A 26,873-nucleotide genomic window follows, 5' to 3' on the forward strand; every position below is an offset into this window, starting at 1 on the left:
GAGGCAAAAATCCAGTAAGCCCAACAGACCAAATCCAAAGACTTATGTTCAATGAACTTCAAGAGGTAAATATACTTGAAGGTCTAGCTCAAGAAGCACCTCCAAATGAATAGCAATTACATTGCATCTGTGATAATGAAGTCATCAAACCCTGAAACATTTAGGTTAGATTTCTTCTCACCTACCTTGGACTGCCTAGCAGTTATGAGTTTGTTATGAGGAAATCATCTGAGTAATGGAAGGAGGTGACATATAATACTTTTTTCCCCCTGTATCATTAGCTGAGGTTGTATAAGACTAATTCATTAATGTTTTGCTTTTGCCTATGTAATATGAAAAATTAGGTTGAAATTCAGCTATGGTTGCTGGTATAAAAATTACGTCCACATTTATTTTTTTTAATATACCATTACAAAGCATATAAACATCTATCTGTAACAAAATAGGCAAGATAAATACAGAGTCAGTTCATCACTCCTGAATTCCCATGAAGTTTGATCTCATTCAGTAAACAAACAGTGTGTTTTCAATAGGTGGGCACGCAGTGGCTGTTGAAATGAAGTTAATAACTCTGCCCCATTTTACAGCAGTGGACTTAGCAGTAGGAAAATGAGGATGAAGAGAAGGATGTCATGCTCCTACTCCACTCCAATTAATAATGCCAAATACTTCAAGCATACAGTAATATGATCCATTAGTGACTTTGCAGCTCCCACTCTCCAGTTCTGCTCCAGAAATAGATGCATTTCAGTTCTGTTCCAAAAAGCAGGAATAATAATGACATTTACAGGGCTGGGTAAAAGCTAGAATTTCACCAAGGGGAACATGGGACTTGCTGACTGTCGTCAGAGGAGAAACTTGTCAAAAGCTTAGGACAGGTTGCACAAAACTTTTAATGAGAGTTCTACAAAACTTCAAGATATTTCATTTTACCCAAAGAGTGCAAAAAGTTTGTATGTTTTGAGCTTCATCTTTTCAAGTCTCAGCTTTGTAACTACATGTTGCACACATATTAAAAAAAAAAAAGAAAAGGTGACCATAGGACCATAGCAAACGTGACATTTGTCCTAGTAATGATGGCATTGAAATTCTAAGTAATCAAATATATTTAGCTGCATAGCTAAATACTTTTATTTGAAAGATTGGAGAAGTATATGTGGGGTTAAGAAAAGCGAAGGCAATTTGCTATGACCTATTTTCATTCCATTCCAATCAAAATTGCACCACTTAGCTGAGTACTGTAAAGGGATGCCTGAAGCACACTTGCATTAAATCATCTGTTAATGTCAGACCAAATTTCTGGTCTACTGCCTTGTTGGCAGTGACAGCCTATCTGCAATGGATACCTGTGTTCTGTACACTCATCAGAAACTTTTATGTGCTAGGATAGCAAAAAAAGCCTGAAATACTTAAATATGAAGAAAGATGTCCAAAGACGTAAGATGAAGAACTAAGAAAACCATTTGAAATGCACATCTTCACTGTAAGTAATTGTAGTCTCTAATTCAGCCAAAACATTGATGTTTTGGCGCAAGAGATTAATAGGAATTTTTTGAAGTAAAATTAAATATTTGCAAATTCAGTCAAGGACTGAAAGAAATTCTCCAAACTTGATGGTATTGCAGCATGGTTTGGCTTCTGAGCAAATATCATGAAGAGTTAACTACTTGTCTGCTTTACTTAGTTTGAAAATCTAAGTAAGAAAACTTTCCCTAAACTCTTCTGTTTTGATTTCTGTCTGGAACAAAAGAATCTTTTTTTTTTCCCCCATCAGTTATTTTCTTCTTTCAGATGTCTCTTTCATCTAGTTTTGGTTCTCTGGCTCCCATGGAAGCCAGTAAGTAGGTCCCAACTTGAATGTAATGTAGAATTGGATTAAAAGTTCCTGATTTAGTAAAAACATGTAAGTATGTATGTACATGTAAGCATGTATGTAGTTTTCAAATGTTCCTTGTAACAGGGCTCCTTTCAGCACAGTGTTCAGGTTAGCAGATGCCTTTCCACCATGGACAGAGCTGAGGTTTCAGAGCGAGAAGCTCTTCCTGAACGGGAAGCCTGGGTGTCATGGGCTGTAAGCGCGAGCAGTTGAGTGACATATACTCAAAACAGGGATTTGACAGATCTGTCACTGCCGTGGCATACTGTGCATTTATGGTTTAGCACTGTTAATCTAGTGCTCCATGTGCCAAATGAAGTCATTAGCAGATTTGAGGTCTATGAACCATCTGTGCCTGGTATCTGTTCATCCTCAAGTGGAAAAGAGCTATCAGTGCAGAGCTGTACTGGGATGTAGTGGTGCTAGAAGGTCTCTGGGGTACGCCTTGGTCATTTGCGTTAATGTGCCCCTCATATAGCATTTATTGCTCACCTCTTCCTCCTGGAAAAATGTTTGAGTCTCTCAAGGAGCCTTTTGAGAACTGGTTGCAGTATCTTTTGTTATATATTTGGCAATGACCAGCCATACCGAGCCATCTATGGCATGAATGAGAAACTTAATAATCCATGAAGGGGCTTTTTATGTAACTTTAATTTACATTACATTGAGTTCATAAATTAGGGGAAAAAAGTGTTACTTATGGCTTTCTTCCTGGTGGTGGGTTGGAATACACCAGCTGTAACACACCATTTACTGAGATGACTGGAGTCATTGTATATCAAAGCTGAAAATTATATTGACTCTATCAGTGCAATAACCCTTTGGTAGTCCTTCTTGTGAGGGTTTCTTACATGTATTATAAGAGCTGCCTCACTGCATTGCAGTAACTTAGAGAAACACTTGGAGACAAAATGATTGATTATTAGCCCTGATGTTTGTAATTTGATCAGTGCAGCAAGTGTTAGCCAATAGTGATTTGTTTTCTTTCCCTTACTCCCTTATTGATGTGTTTCATTGTCTTAGTGTCCAAAATTCCAAATCTGGAATGTCCTGCTATCAAGTCTAACTCTGCTTTATTTAACCCAAAGGCAAATCCTTAGTATAAAGCAATATGAATGAGGTCTGAACTGAAAGCAAATTCAACTCATTATGTTGCCAAACAAGCCTTCATACTCTGTCAAATCCAAACACTGAAATAAATCTTCATGGCTGTCCACTAGACTGTGAGTCTGGCACAGACAGAGATTGCTCAGACAGTAGTTCCAGACATTTTGAGAACAGTGACCTCTTTATGGGCTAAATTTACAGAGTTTTCATTAGTCACTCAGAGAGGAAATCAAATTTAACAGATTGCAATAATTTTTGTTTGATGATAAGGTATGCCTGAGAGTACTGGCCAGTCAGAAAAATTGGTTTACTCATAGTGTGTTTACCAGTCTAGGAAAGATTATGTCTTCTACTTGGGTTACCTTACCGAGTACAGGATGCCTCTCTAAAATATGCTCAACCTCTCAAAAGAATAAATCTTTTTATTTAAATCAATCTGTTTATATAATAATGTTTGTTGTTTGAAATAGTAGTTCCTTTTAAATAAACTTGCAGGATTTATTGCCATGGAGCTAACTTAAACACTGCGAATTGATTCTTTAAACTGTTAGTGAACTCTATGACTGATCAAGCTATGATGATAAGCCTCAGAGCTCTAGGATACTTCTAAGTTTTGCATTGTAGATGTTTGAAAAGTTTGTGACTCTCCCCTGAGAATTCTCCCTTGATTCTCATGCTGAAAGGGGTGTTATTTCAGAAATTTTAGAAATGGCAAGGAATTTATCTTTGCACTTTGAAGTTCTGAAATACGTGGCAATTTTCTTTATTTGTTAGTATAACAAATTGTGAGTACTCTATTCTGTTTCTATGTGTAAAACTAAAGTTTTAGTGCTTTGTAGGTGGGTAGGAATTTTTAGAGGAATCAGGACGGACAAACACAAATTAAATTACTGCGATAAATGGTTCTGCAGGAATTAAGATGACAAGGACATGCCTTTGGACGGAAGAACATATTTATTGAAGCACTCAATTACCAACAATTGTTTATTTTTCTTATTTGAAAATCTGTGATCACACAGAATCAGAACCTGGTTGTAATATAAGGAATAAGGCTGAACAGCTAGGACAAAAAAAAGATGGCACAAGGTGACCATGAAACCTGAAAGAAATCTATGACACAGGAGAAAAATATTGTTTGCTTTGCCTTGTTCTGGTTTTTTGTGGGTTTTGTTTGTTTGTTTGGGGGTTTGTTTGGTTTTTTGTTTGGTTTTGTTGTTGGTGGTGGTTTTTGTTGTTGTTGTTGTTGTTGTGTTTTGTTGTGGTGGTGGTGGTTTTTTGTTATTGTTTTGTGCGGGGTTTGCTTGGTTGGTTGGTTGGTTGGTTTTTCCCTTAGAAACAGAATTAGTCAACTTCCAGTAGTTTTTGATCTGGAAACAATCGCCTCATGAACAAGCAGTTTACCCATGCTCTCCTGAAGCAACGTTAGATACTCTAGGTTTAGCTGTTATTTGAGCTACCTCTGTGAATCCTGGGAAGCTAGGAAAACTGATTTTTCTTTGGGCGTTCTGCAAAAAAAAAAAAAAAAAAAAAAAAAAAAAAAAAAAAAAAACCCAAAAAAAAAAAAAAAAAAAACAAAAAAACAAACAAACAAAAAAAAAGCCTTCTTCCTTTTGTTTCTTGGAAGTGTGATCTACAACATCAACTCTTGTGTTGAAATTGCATAACTCCCCTTAGTAGGACTGATCTTTAACTTTGAGATTTGAAACCTCCTAAAAGTTTACGTAAATAGAAAATAGAGGTGATTCAGTAGATTTTTAGAGACTTTGTAACAAATCTAAAGGAAAACAAAAAAACAACCACATCCTCCGGTGACAGACTGTGGATATTTCATATTTTATACCTGTTGCAAGCTGGTAACTGTCTGTGAAAATTGCTATTAAGTCAGAATTTCTCACACTGTAAATTGTGAGATCTCCCTCTGCTCATCACCGTAATCTCAGTTTCTCTCTCTCTACTTGCTGAGCACAAAAAAGAAGCCATGACTAAGGTTATTATCTGTAGTACACATTGTATGTCTACCACTGTTGGGTTTTTTCATACCTCAGTTTAAAAGTGGGGAAAGACTGTCTCTTAGGAGGTTAAATAAACCTCAGAGCACCTGTAGTGAGATTGTGTGCAAAATCATGTAGCTCAAAATTCATGAGAGCAATTAGGCTTCTGTCTGTGTTTATGTATTAAAAACCATTTTAGATCTGGCTCTGTATACTTTGGATTCCCAGTCTTGTATTTGAAACTGCAAATAATTAGAAACTGGATGGCATTTCACTACCTCACTGGGATATTGAGATGCACCTGCATACTGTGAAAATATCTAAGAGAGGTTAAAAAGTGCCTCACAGTGAACTACTCTTGAAAGAATCTCTTGATGTCTGAATCTCATCTTATTCATTCCGCTCACATTTTTCTTCGCATATGTCCTTGTATAAAAAACTAATGCTTGATTCTGAAAAGGAAGAAGTAAAACTATTGTGACTTCTTTGTTTAAAACTTTTCACATAATACCTTTAATAGAAAATGATGAAATAGTCTCTATAACTCTACGGTAATCAAAATTCAATATTATTAATATAACTGTTTTATGGTAATAATAAGAGATTTTCGAGAAAGAGGAGTTCATTTAGTTCCAAGAGATGTTTGACCTCTGCTACTTCATAATCCGTTAGAGAGAGCTAAGGGTCACAAAAGCTTGCTTTCTTTCTGTTTTACCTGGAAGGCATTATTTTTTCAATAAGTACCAAAATCAAGTCAATATTTTTAGAGCCAGGATAATTGCCACTTGAAATGGACTAATCTTTGCTCAGAAGTTGCCTGGCACTTTATATCCAGTGCCAGCAGGAAAGAAATAATTAAGATCTGTGCTTTTGGTAATTGATTGAGAACATTTGAGTGGGTTACATAAATAATTGACTAATCAAAGTATTGTCTAACCGTTTACAAAAAACACATGCCCTGCTGCATGTACATTTATTTAAATTAATGTAGCTGTCAAAATGTATGAGAAATTTTGAAAGAGGATTTCATTTGCACCTTATGGTTAATGGTCTCATAAATAATAATTTGTCAATTTATAGGATAAGTTATACTATTAAATTGTTCAGCATACCTCTTTAAAACATAGGTGTGCATTTACTGTTCTGGACAATTACTCTATGGATAAAACTGCAACTTTCAAATCTCATTTTCATGTCTGCCAAATCATACTCTTACTCATTTTCTGTTCTAATGAGAATTAATGATATTAATATTCTCATGTTATGCAGAAGAGACCTGAGGCTTTTGTTGAATATGAAGTATCATGCAGTATTTTTCTAGATAAAATATTTTATTAGTATGTCATTGATAACTGACCAACATATCTAAAAAATAAATTTTAAAAAAAAACTAAAACTAGCTCTTCCCCTAAAAATCAAATGTTTAAAAAATACATTCACAAGTGGGCTCTGTTTTTTGTTTAAGCCCATGAAAATTATACTTTCTAATAATTTGCTAAGTGCTGATGTGTCTCGAACACCAAGAAACTTCAGTCTGATAGTTTGGGGTAGAATTATATCTACTTGCAGGTGTCTTCCATGCTTCTCCTCCCTTTTCTAGAACTACTTTATCTTTGTATGATTGTATGAAGGAAGAATACACTTACAAGCTGAATATTTGAGATTAAAAGAAAGGTTGTATTTCTCTTGAATGGCAATTTGAACATGCTTTGTTGTGGGATCTTTTACGTGTAAACCAAAATTCCCATAATGTGAAAGATATGTTATTGCACAGTCTTTGCATTTATTTGTATCCACATCAGGTTGCCACAACCAGAGCTGCTATTTACTTCAAAACTGTCCCGTATATATTCTTTGGGCTTTGCTGCTAGTCATTAAAATATGCTGTAACAGCTTGATGTCAGCAGAGTCCCTGCGTGGAAACAGCCACTCCTTTCATCAGTAGTCACTGTGATCTGTTATGTTGTTTCTGGGCTGAGCTTCTCAGGCTCTGTGTAGGGTGGCTTTTTTTTGTTCTCTGGACAGGAAAGTAGGGTCTCTGCATGTATTTAACCCCACATTTTTGCAGGATACTTATATTTCTGTTTCTAATTGACAGCAGTTTTACAGGAGAGTGTGTCCCAGACGTGATTGCTCTAAAATGAAAGAGCACCAGTGTTGGGCTTGAATGTTTTCCATCCAATTTACCAATTGCCCCTTCATTTTATTTTGGAAGGTTTTTTTTTCACTTGAGTGTGGGGTTTCCAAATGATTCTAGTAATCCTGGATTTTTTCCTTTGTTTTTACAGGTGACCTGTAACTGTTTCACCATCAGTAATGGAGAGATGCAGGATGTTGGTGTTGGCCTGTATCCCAGGTACTGTGGACACTGTTTCATTCACAGGCAAAATCTATGTTAGTTTTTTTTCCCTTTTTTTCAAGGTAGCTGTAAGGGCCATCAAAGCAGAAGGTAACATGTCTAAACAAGAAACTGGGAAATGGAAATAAATTAAAGGAGAATAAAAAATATGATCTAGTTGAAAACATTCTTAATAGCCCTGATTACAGCATTAAAACAGTTTAAATAAGATACATCTTTATATTTTATTTTTATGGAGGTGGTAGTCTTTTCTAAGTAAGAATAAATGCTGACATCAAAAATATGTAACTGGGACTAGTTAAAGGAAACCTGTTCAGTGATGCTTTAGAATAAAGATATTTTACAGTAGAGAGCCTTCAGAATTGGCAATTAAAATGAAAAGATTAAGTATGTTTTAGTAAATTACCACAACAAACAAACCATTAAGGTGAAAAGATAAGTCTCTTGGGAGATGAATTTGAATTTCTTATTTGTATTAGGTAAGAAGTATGTGCCAGTTAAGGTTTATCTTCATAGAATTAGTTACCTGTAATCATTAATATGGAAAATTAGTATATATAATTTAAAATGACATTTTACTACCTAAATTTTTTGTTAATGAATGGTTGGACCATTTTGTGGACCTCTCACTGTTGATTCTTTTCCTACTAATGTCACACATGCAAGATTTGACTAAGGAAACTTAATATCTTGAGGCCTGCCTTATGGTAAGGTTAAGGGAAAGTTGGTTAGGAGGACATGGTAACTGGTGTTATGGAAAGTGCAAAACATTTGATTTCATAGTGGAATGCAAACAAATACTTTTCACATTTGAGAAAAATGAAATATTATTTTGGAGCATTATTATTAGAGAAATGTTTCCTTTTGGTTGAAAAAAAGCCCCTAACTGTGAATAAAGTGTCTGTCTATGTTCAATGATAATGCATTGCCAAGGGATGCAAGAGACTCTTTCTCAAGTCACTTCAGAGCAGTTTGAGATTTGCTGTAGCAAACCGCTCTGAGCTAGGAAAACTGTGAACTTAAATCTGCACTTTGCAAATCCTGGGCAAATGTCCTTCCTGATGAATTCATATGCTTCCAGAGGAAATTGTCATCAAACCCACTGATGTTTCCATGACATGAAATTTAATTAAAAGTGCTTTGTTTAGCCTCATTGAGAGGTTGTACATTGTTGTATGGCTTGATGGCTTCAACATCACAACATATTTTAAAATCTATAAAATCCTATGGTCCTGCTTCACATCACCTTGCCAGCAGCTTTGGGAGTATGCCCAATGATCTCACAGTAAGTGTCATGGATACTCTCTCCTAGCATACATCACTGGATTCTTGTGGAGGTTAACCACAGATATTTTATTAGGCCAGAAGGGATAACAGAAGAGTCAGGATCCTGTTGATACCTTCTTTAAGAGTCAAAAACTGAATAAACATAGTTTGGTGCAGGTCTCTGACCCTTGGGAACATCCTGTATTTTGCCAACAGTTGGGATTTTGAGTTGCTGAATCAGGCAGACAAGGAAAGCAAATAAACGCAGCCAGGAGCCGCATAAGCCAAAAATTCTTCCAGGCTGATGATGCCAGAATCATTCTTTCAATGGGTCATTCCCATAGGGAAAGAACCATCAGCCCCACTTCTGCTCTGGAACTGAGATTGGTCTGGCAAAGGCAGTTGTTTCTCAGCTAATGCAACACGTGACTCACAGTATATAGTGACATGTTGTTCTTAACAGCATCCTTCAAGAAGAGGAAAGGGCATGTTTGTACAGCATGTGTGTCTCTTGAGGGTGGCAGCAGCTCCCTAATGGTCAGTGCTGCTTCAGCTGTCACATGCCACAAGAATAGAGGCTGGACGAAAATATGTGTAAAACAGAGGCAATGGCCATGTTTCTTCTTTCAACTCTATACACCAAATTCTTTGGCTTTGGGACATAGTATACTCCATTTTCTCCTGATATGAAATACAGGTTGATTGTTGGCCCTGTTGAGCTGTGGTTCCAATGACAGTCAGGTAAGTGATAAGGTTAATGCCCTGAGACCGAGCAGAAGCAGCAGAAATATAATTCAGCCCAAAGGCTGAGTTTTCGCTCTGAACTGTCCAGATAACCTTGTTCCGCACTTGCCCTGTCCCCTGAGTCAGGCCTCTGGGTGAGTTGCTGGGAGGCCATTGCCTCCCTCCTGCCTGATGACACAGAAGGCAGAAACATATTAGGAGATCCAGGCATGGCTCCTATTAGCAATAAATATAAATCTTCTGAGTATTAATTTTCCTCCCCTAACCAAGAGCAGTTGATTTACCAGGGATTTTATTTGTTTCATAGCTTAATTGCCTGATGGTTCACGTGTAATCATGTTAGATGCTTTTAAATTATTGAAGGGAAATGACAATGGAGACTCCTCTGTTAAGTTTTTTTCTCTCTTTCCCCCTCTACCACCCCTCACAGCATGTCTTTACTGAACCACAGCTGTGACCCAAACTGTGTGATCGTTTTTGAAGGATACCAGCTTTTACTTCGCTCTGTCCGAGAGATCCAGATTGGTGAAGAGGTAATTAACTTGTCCTCCCTTCCGTCACAGACACCTGCAACAATGACATCTCCCTAAATAAATTCCAGACTGCAGGGCCACCAGCTTAATATTTTGATGATATATTGATGCCACTTTCTAGCACATAGCTATCAGGGGGGAAAATGATAAATAGAATAATCTCTTCACACTGCCTGGGCCCCATAATCATTACTTCTCATAAATCACTAGCAGTCTTGATAAATTCTTGTTCCTCCTTTCCTCCTCTAGGCACTTCATTTTGTTTGTTTTTGGATGTCTTTACCCTGACAGAACACTTAGAATATTTTTGAGTGGAATGCAGTGTTCACTAAGTCATTGCAACAACAAGCATTTGTCTGCCTGCAACCATGCGGTTGTAGTAAACCTTTCATTGACAGTGCAAGCAGCAAAACATGGTTTGTTTTCTTGTCCATTTCACTAGGAAAGACTTCAAAATATCCTTTTCAAGAGATTTCTGATTTGGTCTAAGCTATTCTTAACTTTATGATGGTATTTGTACTAATTTGAAAATAATAATTTGTGTCTAGGAAATACTTTCAAAATAAATGTGTTTATCAGCAATGCAGTATTGAATGTGCTTAATAAGACCTGCAAAGATGTGTGTATATATGTAACTTTAAATGCACCAGTGACCTACACAGTCCCAGCTGTTGGTCATTTCAAAATCGTGACCTAATGTAAACACAGTTCACACCTGTGTTTAAAACCCCAAGAATATGAAAAGCATATATATTCTAATTTAGAAGTAGTATCTCTTTTCCTCCCTATGAAGTTTTTCTTTTTTTTTTTAATGTATCTTTTCTCACATATAGTAGGCCATGAAAATAAGTAAATGGTAAAATATTTTTTTAGGTAAAACCTTGTTAAGAACCAGCAGAAATGTTTTTGCATACTTACATTTTTACTAAGAGAAATTTTTTAGGATGCAATATATATTTGTGGAGCTATTAACTGTAGACATCTTTTAGTCTGTCATTCTTGTTTAAGCCAAATTATAGACACATTTATTCTATTTTATCCATAAACCATAACTTTCCTCTTGGCTTCCCAGTTCCCTAAATGGGTTGTTTATTTAAAAATACTGTAGATTTAATGCCTTTGACTTAATTATTAAAGCTTAAAATTCTGAAGCTATCTTATTTTGTACCTGGGTATATTTTTCTAAGTAAATTTCATAAGGCAATTCTTTGTGACAAGCAGCTTTTACCGAGTGGAGAGGCCCTGATGTGGCCCTGGGTGGTTCTGGAGTGAGAAGTGGAGTAGAATTCTGTGCAGGTATGATGTGCAGACTGTACCATGGCTGTGAAGCTATGACCTGAATTTTAGACTTTGTATTAGTGGTCTGTAGCCCCCAGAAATCTCTAGATTAAAATTGTGGTGAAACAGATACTGTGTAATTTACTAGTTCCTTGAAAGGCAATCAGGAAATATATGTAAATTACAAAGCAGGGCAGCTAGGACTAGTTTGTTTGTGGTGACTTTGCAGTTGTGTTAATATACGCTTTAAAATGACTGCACCTTATGTGGGCATATTGTATTTTCTAAAAAAACTTTGCCACCACTGAGGGGGTAAAATAAAGTCAGAATTTTCCAAAGAGCTCATGTTCTAGTGTCTTTGTTGCAACTGTTCCTTATGGGTTTGGTAGTGAAAGGAATACTCGCCTTAAGGAACATGTAAACCTACATACTATGTTAAAGCAGCTGTCCCCTTGACTTACCTGGAAATAAAAGTCTCAGTCTGAGGTACGTGACTCTTTAAATAAGGATGTGTTTATGGAAGAAAAATGGCTTAAGGTTTAAGTGACAAAATAAAGCTGCAAAGTCAGTATTAACTTAGATCTGTTATGGGAAGAGTGAGGGAAATAAAATTATTTTGAGGGTATATACAAGTCAGCAGTTCAATATTATTTTCAACAATTACTTTTCCTCATACACTACTGCTACCGCTTTTCCTTTTGTGTTCTGCATGGTGACTTTGGTACAACTTCTTTCCACGCTGCCTTACTGCTTGCCTGAGGTAGGGTGAGCTGAATTTTATTAATAGCCGTGTATTGAATTTACACACATATGTACATAAAACTACATCACCTGTTACAAGCTGAGTTTTAACTTCTATTACAGACATCAGAATCTGAGCTAATGGGAGAGAAAATATATTAGGGAGAAATCTGATTGGGTTTTCTGAACAGATTGGGTGCCTTGAGATGGTAAGATGAATGTTATTTCAAGCTATGGGGCAATAAGAAAACTTAAATATAATCACTAGAAAATTTGTCTTATCCTGTGACAATAGACTCAGTCAGAATGAGATTCCCTATATAATAATTAATAGAAAGGAAGTAAGCACAAAATTTATTAGGAGTAAGAAGCTAAGTAGCAAGTCAAGCTCAGATTAGTAGAAGAGGACTATGGCCTTCCTATTCATACAAGAACAAACTTGAAAGCACCTCTGGACTGTTGCTCTGAAAGTATCAGCCACTGCAATATGATATGTTCACTAGGCTAGTGAGAAGTAAAAATATTTTTGCACATTTGTAGTAGTTTCTGTCAGAGTACACTACAGCAGTGTACACGTTGAGGAGTTGTTGAACACCTGTAGTCACAGGGAAAACAGAAACAAAGGGCGCTGAGCTCGTGGGCCTCTGTGGTCATCGCACAATCATATAAAGAGGGAGGAACCACTAGATATTATTTTGGTTGTAAACTAGAAGTTATTACATTGGATGTAGTTGCTGCAGTGTAGTGCAGATTTTTTCAGGAGTAACATTTATGCCCCAACCACACTTCAGAGTACTCAAGCTATACACAGTAATTATATTTATCAGGTCAGTGATAAAAAGCATGCAAAATTATGAGAACCTCAAAAAGTTTTTATATTCTGATTGAAGTTGTTTCATTTCAGTTTTAATCTCATGTCTAGGCAAATTTCTTCAGCTTTGCATGTTTTTGACAGGAAAGCATGTGGCATTTTGTTTGCTTTAATTGAATTTTGCCTGTATCCTTATAGAATGAAACTGCTAAATTTGATGGTGTTGTATATTTGGAAAACTAATCACTTCCAAAAATCATACCCTAGCAATCTAGGCCTTTTTTCTGTGGCAAAGACAGTGTTGACAGTCCTGAAGTGCTACAAAATAATGAGTCATGAATGTTACTTTTTTTTCGAGGGCACTGAAAGAAGGGATTCATGTGTAATTGCGTGGTTTCCCAGGTGAAAGCTTTAAGAAGTCAGTGTGTTGCAGAAATAGTAAGAAGTATATGGTCCTTAAATTTTGCTTTGGAAACCAGATTCATATTTAAGTATATTATTTGATTTTTATGCTAATGATGTTTTATGCTTTTTGAGGGCAGGAAGTTACCATTTAAAACAAAAGCAAACTGTTCCCATGGGTTTTTGCCAGTGAATGCTTTAGGTGATATTCAGAATAAAGGCTTTCATTTCTGTCATTATATACCTTATTTAAATGACATTTAAAATGGTCATTGAATGTAGAATTTTTAAAGTGAAAACTTGGCTCTGTTAGAAAATTTCCTTCAAGCTTGGTAACCTTTCTTTTTTTAACTTATCTGTCCTTGCTCTGACTCTGTTATAATTCATATAAGGCAGTATGGGTCTATGCTAGTACCCCAAATTCTGGTGCTTGATCAGCTACATTTAATTGTCTTCTGCCCTGAAAGTGGCATCATGGGAATGAAACAGGAGAGGGCAAAAGAAGTGAAAGGAGAAGAAGGCTTGGGAGCAACTGTTGATCTCCATGCATAGATGTGGGGTCAAGGTGGCTATAAGGGCCACTAAGGCTCTGTAGACTATTCTATAGCAGGTTTTTGAGCATAATTGAGTCTAATAATGTGAAGGGAAAAAAAAACCTGAGAGATTTTTGTGGGGACTTTTTTCTATACATCCCTACTGAAGACTGCAGGACTTTCTGAATTCTGAAACTTGCTTCCAGCAGCTCAAAACTAATTTAACAAATTTTTGCCCATCAAGATAATCATAGAATGGCTTGGGTTAGAAGGAACCTCAGAGATCATCTGATTCCAATCACCCTGCTGTGGGCAAGGATACCTTTCACTAGATCAGGTTGCTCAGAGCTCCATCCAACCTGGCCTTGAACTCTTCCAGAGATGGGACCTTCACAACTTCTCTGTAGTGCTATCACAGTTCTGATAACTTGAGGTGATTTTAATTTGACAGCATACAAAGTTTTCCTTTTCTTGCACTTTCCTCTTCACAGAAATGAAATTTAAGTCTCACAAAGAAAGGTAAGATATGGGGAAGGATCATAAGAAAGCAAAAATTATTCACCTAGAGATTATGAGGGCTCCTTTAGTGATAAGGTAGCCTATCAGCCAGTTTTGTCAAAAAGACAAGTAGCCTGCTCTGAAGAGGTCTTCATCCTTTCCCTACCCTTAAGTAACCACTTGAAACAGCATCAAGATGTGTGCTACAATTTCAGTTGACTTTTTGTTAATTGCTGAGGCTACCTGGTGTTTTGCAGGCAGGCACAAGCTGGTTTTTCCTCTTCTCTGATAAAAAGTTGTATGCCTTCAAAGCAATTATTCCTGCAGAGAGACAGAATGGATTAGCTGAGGTGCAATTCTGCTCCAAAATGGGTGCTTGGCTTCTCCTCAGCTTCAGAGTTCAGTTACAGTTGTATCTTTCTTCAAAAAATCACATAACTGACTGTACCCTTGCAGAGCATCTTTTTTTATCTAAATTAATACTAAACACAGATCATAATTTCGGATGATCAATTAAATCTATTTTCAAGATAGATTTCAACCAAATTATATAATGTTTTTGTTATTGAAATTCTATGAGAAGTTTTATATCGCTGTATGTTTGCCACATTACATTTTGTCACATTACATTTTTTAAAACCAAATTTTTTGTTGAGTTAGAAGGCATTTTGATCTTTTATGCCAAAGCAGAAAGAGCATAGACTGTTACCCATAACAGTCTATAACTCTGTGTTATTAACAGACTTCTGTACAAAACCCTCTCTAAGACCCTGAGACTTATGATTGCAAAAACAAGATTCACTTTTTTCTCCCTACTGTTTGCATTAAAATAATTAATTTTAAATTCCTACAGAATTTTCTATCTAGCCATTTTGTAGCTTATAGTCTGTTACAAAAAAAACCCCATAAATTAAGTCCACTGCAGCATGGCAGTACTGGAAAATTGTGTCCACCTCATTTGGCAAATGAGGAACGTGAGAAACTAACCATCATACCCATGGTTAAAGAATTTCTGTGTCAGAGTGAGAAGCAGGGCTCAGAGAGTGCTGAATGTCTTGAGTCAATAAGTCTCATGCCTTCATAATTGTTTTTTAATATATATTCTTCAGCTCGGGGGCAAAAGATTTACTGCATTCTTCATAAGCGATGCAATAAAGAGTCAAGCTTTGGTCAGCTGAAATAATGTTTTAATTAATAGCATACATCCCACATGCAAACACCATTAAGACAGCCTTTGATAAATGTGCATATTTCCTAACTACGTACAAGTTAAATGAGCCTTGCCTCTAATGAAGTGATCCAAAATTAAAACAAGTGTAAGAGAGACTTGAATACAGAATTCTTATTTTTAAACAGTTAAATGGTTAGTGTAGGCTTAGTCGCTGCTAGGTTGGTCATGTTTCTAAATATTCTAATTATATTTTCCCACTTAACCTGCGAGCTACAACTTATGGATTTCTGCTGGTAGGACTGGAAATTTGAACTCAGGCCTCTGACAACAAGAGAAACTCTTAAATTGTTAAAATGCTAAAAGCCTCTTGTCTTCCTCCTTATGCCCAGTCATAATGCTCTAATCCAGAGCAGGTTGTTATGTGACTATTCATATCCACAACTGTTTGATAACCTCTGAAAAAGAAACTACTTGTTTCAAACTTGTTTCTACTTCCAAGGTTTCTGCAACATAAATGAAAAAAAAGAAAGAAAAACAAAGCCAAAAATATAAAAAGAGAAAGGGATGAAGCCTGTAGGCTGATGATAGATAAAGTATTGGCTCTGTGCTTGTTTTGCAGCATTAGAACTAAACACAGCCTAATGATGGTTTCAATAGTAATGATAGGGTTTAAAGCATTGTCTTAAATATTTTGGCAAAGAGTAGACTAATCTCACATGAATTATTTCTCCCAGAAGATTCCTACTGTCTTGCACTGTGTCTGAACTTGGTCAAATCCCTTTTACTTCTGGATGCCACCTGAACCTAAAGCCCCATAGGACATGGGTCAGAACCAGAGATGTTTATGCAGAGGATAAGAGACAGGGAACAGCCTGTGTGGAATGATTTTGACAGAAAACTCTTGCGAGTTGTAAGGAGGCACGATGATCAGGAGGCTTGTGATGGGAGAGGGAAATTGGGTTTGGAATGTCTGAAGGATGAGGTTAGGACTGCAGCTTGGCTGGAAAATGCTTTTTGGAAAGGAAGGGAGACAGATCTTTCTTGCCACACTAGGGAAGCTGCAGATTAGAACCAGCTGTTCTTGCTCCTAAGAAGCAAGGAGAAAGTTTTGGGGATCACTGAAGATGTTTGGGAAAACATCTTCAGTGTAGGGCAACAGAGTAGGGCAACAAGGACTTTTAACTTGGGAGAGTAAGTGTGTAGGTGATCAGATATGAGGAAAAGGTGTTAGATGAGGCATAAGGACAGATCTGAGACTGGCACAATGATGAAGTCATCCCATTGTACCAAGAATGGCTATTTAAGGAGCTAGAATTGAGGGATGGAAAACAAGTTTAGATAATCAGGTGTTGAGAATAAGACAGGAAAATTATACTCATGTTGAGGGGTAGAGAAGAGAAAGGATAAGAGGGACGCTGGAGATAATGGGGCAGAAGATATCAAGCTTGGGAGAAAAGAGTGGAAAATAAATAGGCAGCACAATTTCCATCCATTCACTGTAGAAAGACCAGAGGGAAGCCTATAATTCTGTTCTGCTGTAAGCCTGTGGTGGTGAAACTAATCCTCTCTTGGCTCAGACATGCACAAGCTGGGATAGAACAACATTATATAGAATGCAAACCTAAAAGTTCTCACACTTTCTAACTTTTGGTTAATTATGGAACTTTATTTGTCTCTTTCATTAATTATATTATTAATCTTCAATTATGAGACCATATTTATTTTTTTCTGCAGGCTTTCTGCTTATGATAATTTTAAATACTTAATTTTTCCATCTCAGTAGACTTCTTTTAATACAGTCCTCCTTCAGTATGTAATCAAATTACACTGTAATAGCAAGCAAGAAAGAAAGCAGGCATTGTTTTAGTTGCTTCTTAATTGCTCATTCAATTAGAATGCTCGCTAATTCGCAAAATGCAGGTTCTGATAATGGATTTCGTAGTCATTGCTACAAATTGGTCAGGTTTTCCTGTAATTTCTTTGAGTGGACTCTCATGATTTAACTGAGAACCATGTGAAAATTCTACCAATTAGTTGAAGTGTCTAGGCTCAGGATGAAATAATGACCTGATTTTTTTTAGCTCTGACCTCTCTAGAATGTTTCAAAGTGTGTTGGGCACGTAGTGTAATCACTCAATAGCATATTTGACTGCATACTGGTCTGAACTGGACTGGTTTTTTTTTGTAATACTCTTTTCCTTGTCATTAATTTGTGCCTGTGCAGCACTTTAAACCTTTTAAGAACTCTACAAATGGTTAGCCCTGTAAAATTCCTTCTGGCAGGCGTCAAAGTGAACAAACTACAGACTTCTCTGTAGTTCATTGGAATTCACTCTGTACAGCATGAGGAGTTGAAAATGGCACAAATGTAGGCACAAATTTTCTTTTATCATTTTAATAAATCTTCTTGTCATTAGTTTCAACAACTTAGACTGCAATGCTTTTGTGCTTCCTTGGTCACAAGGGAAACATCACAGACATACTGAATATGGGTATGACATAGGGGGAATTATCCTTAGGCTCAAACGTATAAGAAAGTAGGGGCTTCCTTGAGAAAAAAATTTTGGAGATAGTGGAATGTTGTATAACAACAGTGGTAAATACACATTTAAACTTTGAAGTTAGACAGAAAATGAGATTTCATTCGCATGGAATTCAAATACTGACTTTCTTTGTTCTCCTTTCTTGCTCTTCTTTCTTTTTTCTTTATCTTCCAAAATAGAATGAAAAGCTGAAATAGTGATAATTTGGGGTTGATTAATAATTTCAAAGAATATTGATCTTGAAATGTGCAGAAGTGTTCTTCTGTGGAAATTATTTTTGTCCTTTTTTTTCCCCACTCTTTGTAAAAGGAGGCCATTTCTTCTAGGGAATAGTCTATTAACATTGTATTTTATGCTGGAAAAAATGTTATATCCAAAAAATGTTACCTTAGCTATACATACGCTGAAAATGGAATTTTTGTAAAATATACCAACTCTGTTCTTTTATGTACTGCATGCAGCTCACCATCAGCTATATTGAATCACTGATGCCAACCAGCGAACGCCAAAAGCAGCTGGTGCGCCAGTATTGCTTTGAATGTGATTGTCTTCTCTGCCAGAATCAGGAGAAGGTAAGTTGAGTAAAAAAATTCCTTGCCAATGAACAGAGCTTTCCTAGGCCTGTCAGCACCTTCCCTTCCTTTACGTAATACTTATCTTTTGCTACTAATTGAATGGCCAGATTAGAGGAGAAAATGACCTCTGCTCTCAGTGCTGTTTATGTTGCTATGGAAGACAACTGTGAAGGAAGGAAAAGCAGGAAATGCTGGCAACATGATAAGAAGAATTTCTTGCTAAAATATGCATTGTTCATAAAGCTAGGAGCTACTTTCAGTTCCAATATGTGGTTCAGATCACTTTGAGATTCATGGACCTTGAAACATGAGACTTAACATGACTTTAAGCTGAAAGAATTTTTTTTGGTTTTCTATTCAAAAGAATAATCTTAGAACTTTAACTGAAGCCAATTGTCTGATAATACAGGAAGGCTGTGCTTATCCTCATAATAATATTGAATGAATTCTGACAAACGCCTGCATCAGTAATTTTCAAGAATTACTGACTTAGTCAGCAGCTCTTAGAATGGTGAACCTCCTTGGGTGACTGTAGTTTTTATGCTCACTTGCATCACAAGTTCTTGGAGTACAGGTCAGTAGTTGTAGTGTGACCTTTTACCAGGGTTCAGCCTAGACTGGTTTGATTATACTCTGGGTTGCTTCATAGTTATACAGGCTTGATGGAATAATTTTGGCTCAGAGCCTCATGAATGATCAAATGGAATATGCAGAATGAGGTTGGCTTCATAGCAGTTTATGTACTTCGTCTCTTTTGTACACTTATATGTACACTTGTTCTTATTTTCACAAATGCCTGTTTGGGATAAGTCACATCCCATAGCTAAATGTGTTCCTGCTTGATTAGAAATAGTAAGAAAGGTGAAAATGTAATTCCAAGGAGCATAATATGATTAATGAAATAATTGCTATACAGAAAAAAAAAAAAAGGAACCCCCAAAGTTTAAACTGTAACTTATGCTTTGATTCATCAGTAAGCAGTTCAAAAAAGAGAACACAGAAAAGTTTCAGGCTTATGACATAATGCTAAATTACTTCCTGTCTGTGTTGGCATTCTGTGCCTGCTGCAATTCTACTCAGAGGCAGTGAAGTGAAGACCTCCTTTTGTCTTTCTTTTAAAGATGGTCACTCAAGTGCCGTGAAATCTTGGATTAGTTTTGGGTAAATGGCATCCTCACAGATGCAATGATGATTAAGAAAAATAAGCAGACTAAAGAGTCTTTAAGGATCACTTAGCGGTTTGTGAAAGGGTACACAAGTAGTATAAAGACCATTCAGCATGTGGAATGTTTTAAGAAACAATATCCCCAAGCTGGTGTACATGTCATTGTAAAAATCAACATATAACATCAAAAAATATTGTAGTGAAATTATATGGGCACATATTAATGAAAACAACAGTCTCATACATAGGTTAAAATTAATACTTTTTTTTTCTTTTTGAAAATATAACTGTAGTTTGTATTCAGATTCTGTAGATTTTTTTTTGCCCATTTGCAAAATTTCCTTGGGAATAATATTGCAAAATGTTTGGAAAGCTTTGTGTGACTGTGAAATTCTGTAATTGCCCCATTGGTACCATGTAGAGAGGTCTGTGAAAGTCTAGGAGCCTCATGGCAACTTTGTCTGTTGTCTATGAAGAAGACATCTTTATCCTCAGCTTCAGTCTAGAGTGATTAGACATTATCTGCAGCAGTCCTCACAGTATGACATTTCATTTCTCTGTGACGAAAAATTGTTTTTATAAAATCCCTACATGACTAGCTTGGAAACTTTGACTTTTATTTTTTCCATTGATTTCAGTTGCTGTTGGTAAGCTGAGAGGCAAGTAACACTGCGGGTACCAAGGGTGAAATACTGGGGTTTTAAACTACGTAATGTCTGAATTTAGATGCTTAAAAGTCATCAGTTGACAAAAGTATTCAATAGCATCCCTGCTGAAATACCCCTAATACTGAGACAAATTTCCAAGACATCTTAGAAAATTTTTAAAAAGGAAAGTCATTTTCAACAGAATAGGCAACATCTGCTACTTTGGGTTATCAGGAGTGGCAGATTCAACATTGTGAATCAGTAAATGTAATCAGCTAACAGTAAATTCCCACACTATAACATTGCTTTGCGAAAAAAGATGGTTTAGTCAACAGCAATTCATCTTGTATGTCTTGCTTAAAGGTAAAAATGCAAATTACAGAAATGCTTTATGCATTCAAGTAAGTTCTTGGGTGTTGGGAATTTTTTCAGTTGTAGTCATCTCATCAGAAAAGGTAGAATACTTTTTGAAACACTAACAAACATTTACAGAGTTCATAGCTTCTTGTTACTCCAGTCTTGCTGAGTGTGCCTGTGAGCTGCTGAGCATGTACTAGGGACCAGTGAAAGCTCCTGAGATGCACACAGCAATTTACAGTAGAACTTTAAATCAGGTAATTTCCATTGTAGCTTTTATTCTACACCCTTTGTAATGTTTTAAAAGCAATCCTGAGAATCCTGTGGGAAATATACATTACAATTTATATGAAGAGCATGTAAACCTTATATCTATTTGAACTTGGTTACATGCATGCTTATTTTATTCATATTTATGAAAATACTTTGCAAGATTATTATCAATGAAATTTATGTTTCCTGCTATATTTTTAAAGGCTTGTTCATTTATTGTTATATGCCTGTGTGAAAAAGGAAGATGGTATTAAGTTTCTGTTCTCAAGTCAGTTACTGACTGTAAGTGACTTTGGGCATTCATTTTATTCAAAAGCAACCTTTGTGTTTTCTAAGATCCTACTCTTATTTTTCATAATTAGTGAGAAGCTACCATTTCAATTGGAGCTGAACAGGTTTTTGACTGGAAACCAGATCAGTCTGTCTGTATTGGTGGTCATTTTTGTGAATGTTCTGTGAAGCTCTGGTTTGCTCAGTTTCCACAAATTCAGGGTGAAGTTGGTAATTTATATGTCTGCTGAGTATTCTGATGCCCGAAGGATAATAAAGAAAGATGCTGTATTTTCTAAGGTCTTTTAGCTTTATGTGATGAATTTGTTTAAATGAGAATAATTTCTTGAAGTGAAATGTTTTGAGGTTTATACATGTGCTTTATGCCTCCCTCCATACCCAGAGAAAAGACAAGTAGATCATTCATACTGTCTTTCAGTAGAAATCTATGAAAACTGGAATGGATATAAGAGGTTAAAGGCATGCCTTCAAGTAAATGCCCACACTTTAAACAGATGAAGTTTGGTGAGATAAATTATGCTGCTCCATGAAGGATATATAAATACAAAATCAAGAATCACATGATTACATTTCTGTGCTAGCTGACATGGATAAGCATAGTGCAGTTGCAACTATGTAGGTTTCAGCATGCCAACACCCAGATTGTCGTTAAAATTTGTTTATGCAGATCACTTCAAGCATTTGTCTCTGGCTGCTGCTGTAGACAAATGTATCTTACAGTCAGTGTCACTGCTTCTTCACTGTTATTTGTGCTAAAATTGATTAAACTCAGATAGTGGTTACATCATACTACAGTCACACATTTTAGGTATGCATGCAAACAAGAGTAGTGTGTCAAAGTGCTCTTTTGCCATTCTAGGTTACATGAGGGCTTTTTATAATATTTCAGGCTTCTGACATGATTTAAGATGCAACTTACCTATGAAGAAATATTTTTTATTTCTCATTTACTGTAATATTTCATGTTACGGTTATATAAAAAAAAAAGCAAAATTCACTCCAACATCAGCAAGGACTGAAATTCATAGTTACTTGGACTTTTTAGCTAGATATAGCAACTTCATGCAGCATAACAGTCTTCTCTAACTGCTACCTAAGTGTACAAAGTTCCCTTGTACAATTGTCAGTATCTGAGTCTGTAAAATGGGAAAGGCTACATTTTCAAGTATCCTGAAACAGGCTGCAGCCCAAGCACAAGGACCCTTGCTGAAGCAAACATAATTGAAGTTTAGCGTCTACTGATACACACTGGCAGTCAGTGTGAGCAGACACAGCCCTAGACCAAACAGAGAGTTCTGTGGCTGTACAGTCGCAATTGCATTGCATGCAAAATGAAAGGAAACGTTCCTCGTTGAAATAACCCAGGTGCATAGATGTCACAAGGATGAGAATATATAGAGGCAAACAGCAGCACTAGCTAGAACTGGGTATCCTGAATAGTTTTTGGTGCCTGGGTCTCAATATCAGCTGTATTTTAATTCTAAGAGGACTTTAACAAAATGGTGGCCAGTGTCTTCTGGCAGCTGGTCAAGAAGCCTGGCAAGTGCTTACATCACTGTAAACTGGTTAAGATAAGATTGAGATGGAGCTTTTGGCAGTTCAGTTCCTGACAAATTAAATGCCAATAGCTGCAAATCTAACACTGTTGGCCAAAGTTGGAAAAAAATCCTAGTAATTAATAGAGGGAAATAAACAGGTCTTTTTAAAAGTCACTCATAGAGTACTTCCTGACTGTCTGTACTTCAAGTTATAGCTACTGTAATGTCTTCAGTTCATTGTATCTTTGACACCTTTACGCATTATTCTTCACTCCATGTTAAGATCAATCTCCACTGTAATTAAGAAATGTGTGCCTTTGTAAAAGCTGAATTCTTGGCAATGTGTTACCATTCCAGCATATAAAAGTCCCTTGCATTAATTATAATTAAAGATGGGATTACATTGATGACAAACATTTTAAATGAAGAGAGTTTTTTCCACAGTCATGAGCCAGGGTATTGTTCATGTTCTACATTTTCAGCCAAGGATTTCAGGAACATTTGTGCTTATAGAATCACTTTGTTATGAGTTGTCTTTCTCTTTTGGATCCAGAATTTAATATTTTAGTCTATATTGGTTTTTTTAAAAGCTTTTATTTATTACAAGGTCAAAAGCAATGAGTTTGAGTCTGAATAATTGTTATGCTTGGTCAGCGTTTGATAGTCGCCAAAGTTAATAATAACAAAATGCCAGTAAGTATTTTATTCCTTTAATCAGTTTATTGCTTTGCTTAGTACTTACTTATATTACATCCTGAGTTTGGTAGAGAACATCGTAAGTCCAGTTTCCAACTCAAGGACTTTCAAAATTAGGTCACCTGAACAGCAGCCAAGCTATCTACCTCTACATAAAAATGTCACTTGCAATTCTTTAGCTGTTATTGCATACATCCACCAGCTCTATTATTAAAAAAAACCACTGACTAAGTTCCTGATCCTACTAGAAGTTTTCACATTCTGTTACAAGCTGAGAAAACAACACAACTGTAGCTTAGGAATTTCATCAATGTAAATGAACCTCTATGTAAGTTGAATGAATTTGTTGCTATGGCATATGTCCATGATTGATTTGCCTCACCAGGTTTTCTGAAAGATACTTCACTATGGCCAAGAATACACTAGGATATGACACTTTTACCTTTGATGTCCATGTTTGATGTCAGCAATACCTTTGAAGAATATATGCTTAAATTACATAGACATTGTTGCATGAAGAATATTATTATTGACTGTTGTTTTGAATTAGGATGTAACGACTTCATGCAAGATCGCTGTACTGGTTTTAGTACAAAAATATCACCCCTCCCTCAGGGATCGTATATTTAGGACACGGGGAACATGAAATTATGTGTTAAGAAGTGCCTTTTTAAATTGCCGAATTACCAAATTCCAGAAGTTCATGTCCCAGTTTCCCCAATATTTATTTATTTTCAGACATTTACAGTCTCACTAAGTTTTCCAAGTACGATATGAAAGATGAGATCTCCAAATTAATTCAAAAGACAAGGCCTGGGAAGCAAGGATTAAATGGGATTGTTGAAAATAAATCTGTTTATACAACTAACTGAACATAAAACCCCTTGATCAAAACAAAAAATTAACTAGGAGCATCTGTATCTCTAGTCATGATTCTAAGGAACTTTCTGAGTACTAACCTACAAAGTTAAGAAAAAAAGATCAGAAGTTTATTCTAATAAAATTATTGTTTAATAATTTCCTAATAAAATATAGTTTGCAATAGTTGATTGAAAAAAATGTTTATTCCTCATCTTTTTTACTGTTTTGCCACTAGCCTTTGAAGCAAACTACAAAATGACATCAAGCCAGAGATCAAAAATATTTCACCGACCTATTCTTTTAGCCCAGTGTTAGTATAACCAGTGCCTACAAAAGCATGAAGTACAAGCATCAGTAATTAGCAGCCCACTGGGACACAGTACTGATTCTTTCCATAGGTGGTTGTCTGATTAACAGTTCCTTCCTTCTGGCAAGACATTTGGTAGTGACGTAAACCCTGGATTGGTTCCTGAAATCCAACCGTCAATATAACACTTTTCTGTTCCCTTTCAGAGGATCTTACCCTCTTGGGATGGATTTCCAAACAGCTAAGGACAGAGGGATTTTATTTTTGTAGTGCCAAAAATGACAGCAAAACCCAAGGCAACTGTTTCTGATTTCTGGGATCTCTTGTTCATTAAGGCACCACCTTTTCAGCGTCTTAGCATTTCTTACAAGACTTCTGAGGCTCCTTCTATCTTTCAGCATTTTAATTCTTTTCCACTAAAGGTCCATTCCAAAGACAGTGACAAATGGAGTGCGATCATTTTTCCATAACAACTTGCCTATCTCAGTTGTTTTGGGACTGCCTCAGTGTGCTCTGGTCACCCCTTGGCAGCAGTCAGCTGGAGCTCACTTGGGTTGTCAAGGTCATGGAAAAGATGCAGCTGTTGTTATAAATAGACATGAGTTGAAAACTGTATCCAAACTCCTTGCCTGATCAGGAGATCCTTGATAGGGAAATCTGTATCAGTTTGGTCCAACAAGTTCATATTTGAAGCAAAGGTAGAAGTTAGAGTGTGGTACTCTCCTGGGAGTCTGGCTTTCTTCTCATCTGAGGGGAGCAGAATCTCATTCTGCTCAGAATCCCAGATCCAGCCATTTAAGAGGAAATGTAAATCTTCTGGCAGATGTTTTAAGCAGAAAGACTGTTTTGCCAAGGGAACGTAGTCCACTCTCATCATTGTTTTAGGCTGTTGCAGCTACTTTTAAGTGCCTGGATGGCAGTGTTCCCCCTTTATTAATGTCCAGCTTCCTTGGGACTGTTGTTAGAAGTAGCTATTACTGTTATGATTTTTTTTTTCAAATAGCGTCCTTCCTATAGCAGTCACTATTTGGCCTCTTCTGAATTACTAATAGAAATAAGAAAGGTCTTGCTCTGCATTAGCAAATTAGAAACAGTAGTAATTAAAAAATTTAAAATACAGGACTAGATCAGACAGACCACTTTCCAAACACCTTTTCCTGCACTGATTTTGGAGACCCCAGTTCAGGTTTTTTCCCTAATATTGAAGCCAGTTGTTGCATTATCTGAGCTCATTATTTGAATTCTATTTCACTGAGGTTCCTATAAGGTCTTGGATGTTTCAGCCTGTCAAGGCCATTTCTAGTATCAGTTTTTTCAGTCTCTTTTCTCTACTCTGCAATATGTTTGATCTTTTAAAATCTCATTAATTAAGTAATTTACTTGAAATATGGTGGATTTTAATTCAGATCCTATTTCAGTCATTTAAAAGGGAAAAAAGAAAAAGATGTTGCAACTTTAAATTGCAGTTTTCTGGACTGACTGGTATTCTGTTTTCTGGATACAAGAATCTCTCCTGTTGAAGGTCTTCCACTTTGGACAAAATAATATCTTCATCAGAGTTAGAATGAAAGTTTATCCTCAGTGTAAGAGCAGACCCCAAGGGGTAGGGGACCCCACAATTCTGTTAGTGCTTCAAGTGATAGGTGAGTTTCAGGTGAGTCCAGGATACAGAAAGCACAATGTATCTTTTTTCTAGATTCCTTCTCCAAATCAGGTAGAAATTGGAAGCTTAGATCTTTGTCTTTCCAAGTGTGTATTTTAAGTAATGGGCTATGAATTTTAAAGAACAAGGAAAAGAAAGTGAGTGGAAATACCTTTCTCCCATTCATTCTCTGTATGTAAGCTAAATACCTTTCTGACAAGGAAAGAATTTTACCATTTACCTTTATAGGTCCAAAGCAGGACATTAACATTATATGGGTTGACCATAACTTCAGCCTTTGCTGGCATGCTATATATTTGGCTCCATTTCAATGTTTTTTCTCATCTTTGGGATGAGTATTCTTTTTACTCTGTACAGTCTACAAACCTAAAGCAGTGTAGCTGTATCTGATACTGCCAGTTTTATAAATAATAACAGCAGTGAAGTCAACAAACAATCTGAGTCATGTCAACATAGAGGAAGAAAACAAGATGGAAAAGGACTCTACTGTTTATCAGCAAAATTGTGACTAACTTGAAATAGGACACTATTTTATTAGCTCACTGAAATTTTTCACAATATACCATCTTCAAGTAATTTCAGCAAAAGTTTTTGTTATCTCCAAACTCATTCCCTTTTGAAGACATCACCCAAAACTAGTCCGAGGA

The 26,873-nt window shown here is 36.3% G+C and overlaps 1 protein-coding gene across 2 annotated transcripts in view; it reads left to right on the forward strand.

The window, feature by feature from the left end:
• SMYD3 (SET and MYND domain containing 3) overlaps positions 1 to 26,873 on the forward strand; it is a 390,515-nt gene that overhangs the window by 298,923 nt on the left and 64,719 nt on the right. For both annotated transcript variants that reach the window (XM_064648641.1, XM_064648642.1), the window contains 3 exons: positions 7,263 to 7,330; positions 9,774 to 9,876; positions 18,315 to 18,425. In XM_064648641.1, coding sequence (XP_064504711.1) covers positions 7,263 to 7,330; positions 9,774 to 9,876; positions 18,315 to 18,425 — 282 coding nt within the window. The remainder of the gene's footprint in view (positions 1 to 7,262; positions 7,331 to 9,773; positions 9,877 to 18,314; positions 18,426 to 26,873) is intronic.

Source organism: Pseudopipra pipra, chromosome 3, assembly GCF_036250125.1.
Source record: "Pseudopipra pipra isolate bDixPip1 chromosome 3, bDixPip1.hap1, whole genome shotgun sequence".
Classification (NCBI taxonomy): Eukaryota; Metazoa; Chordata; class Aves; order Passeriformes; family Pipridae; genus Pseudopipra; species Pseudopipra pipra.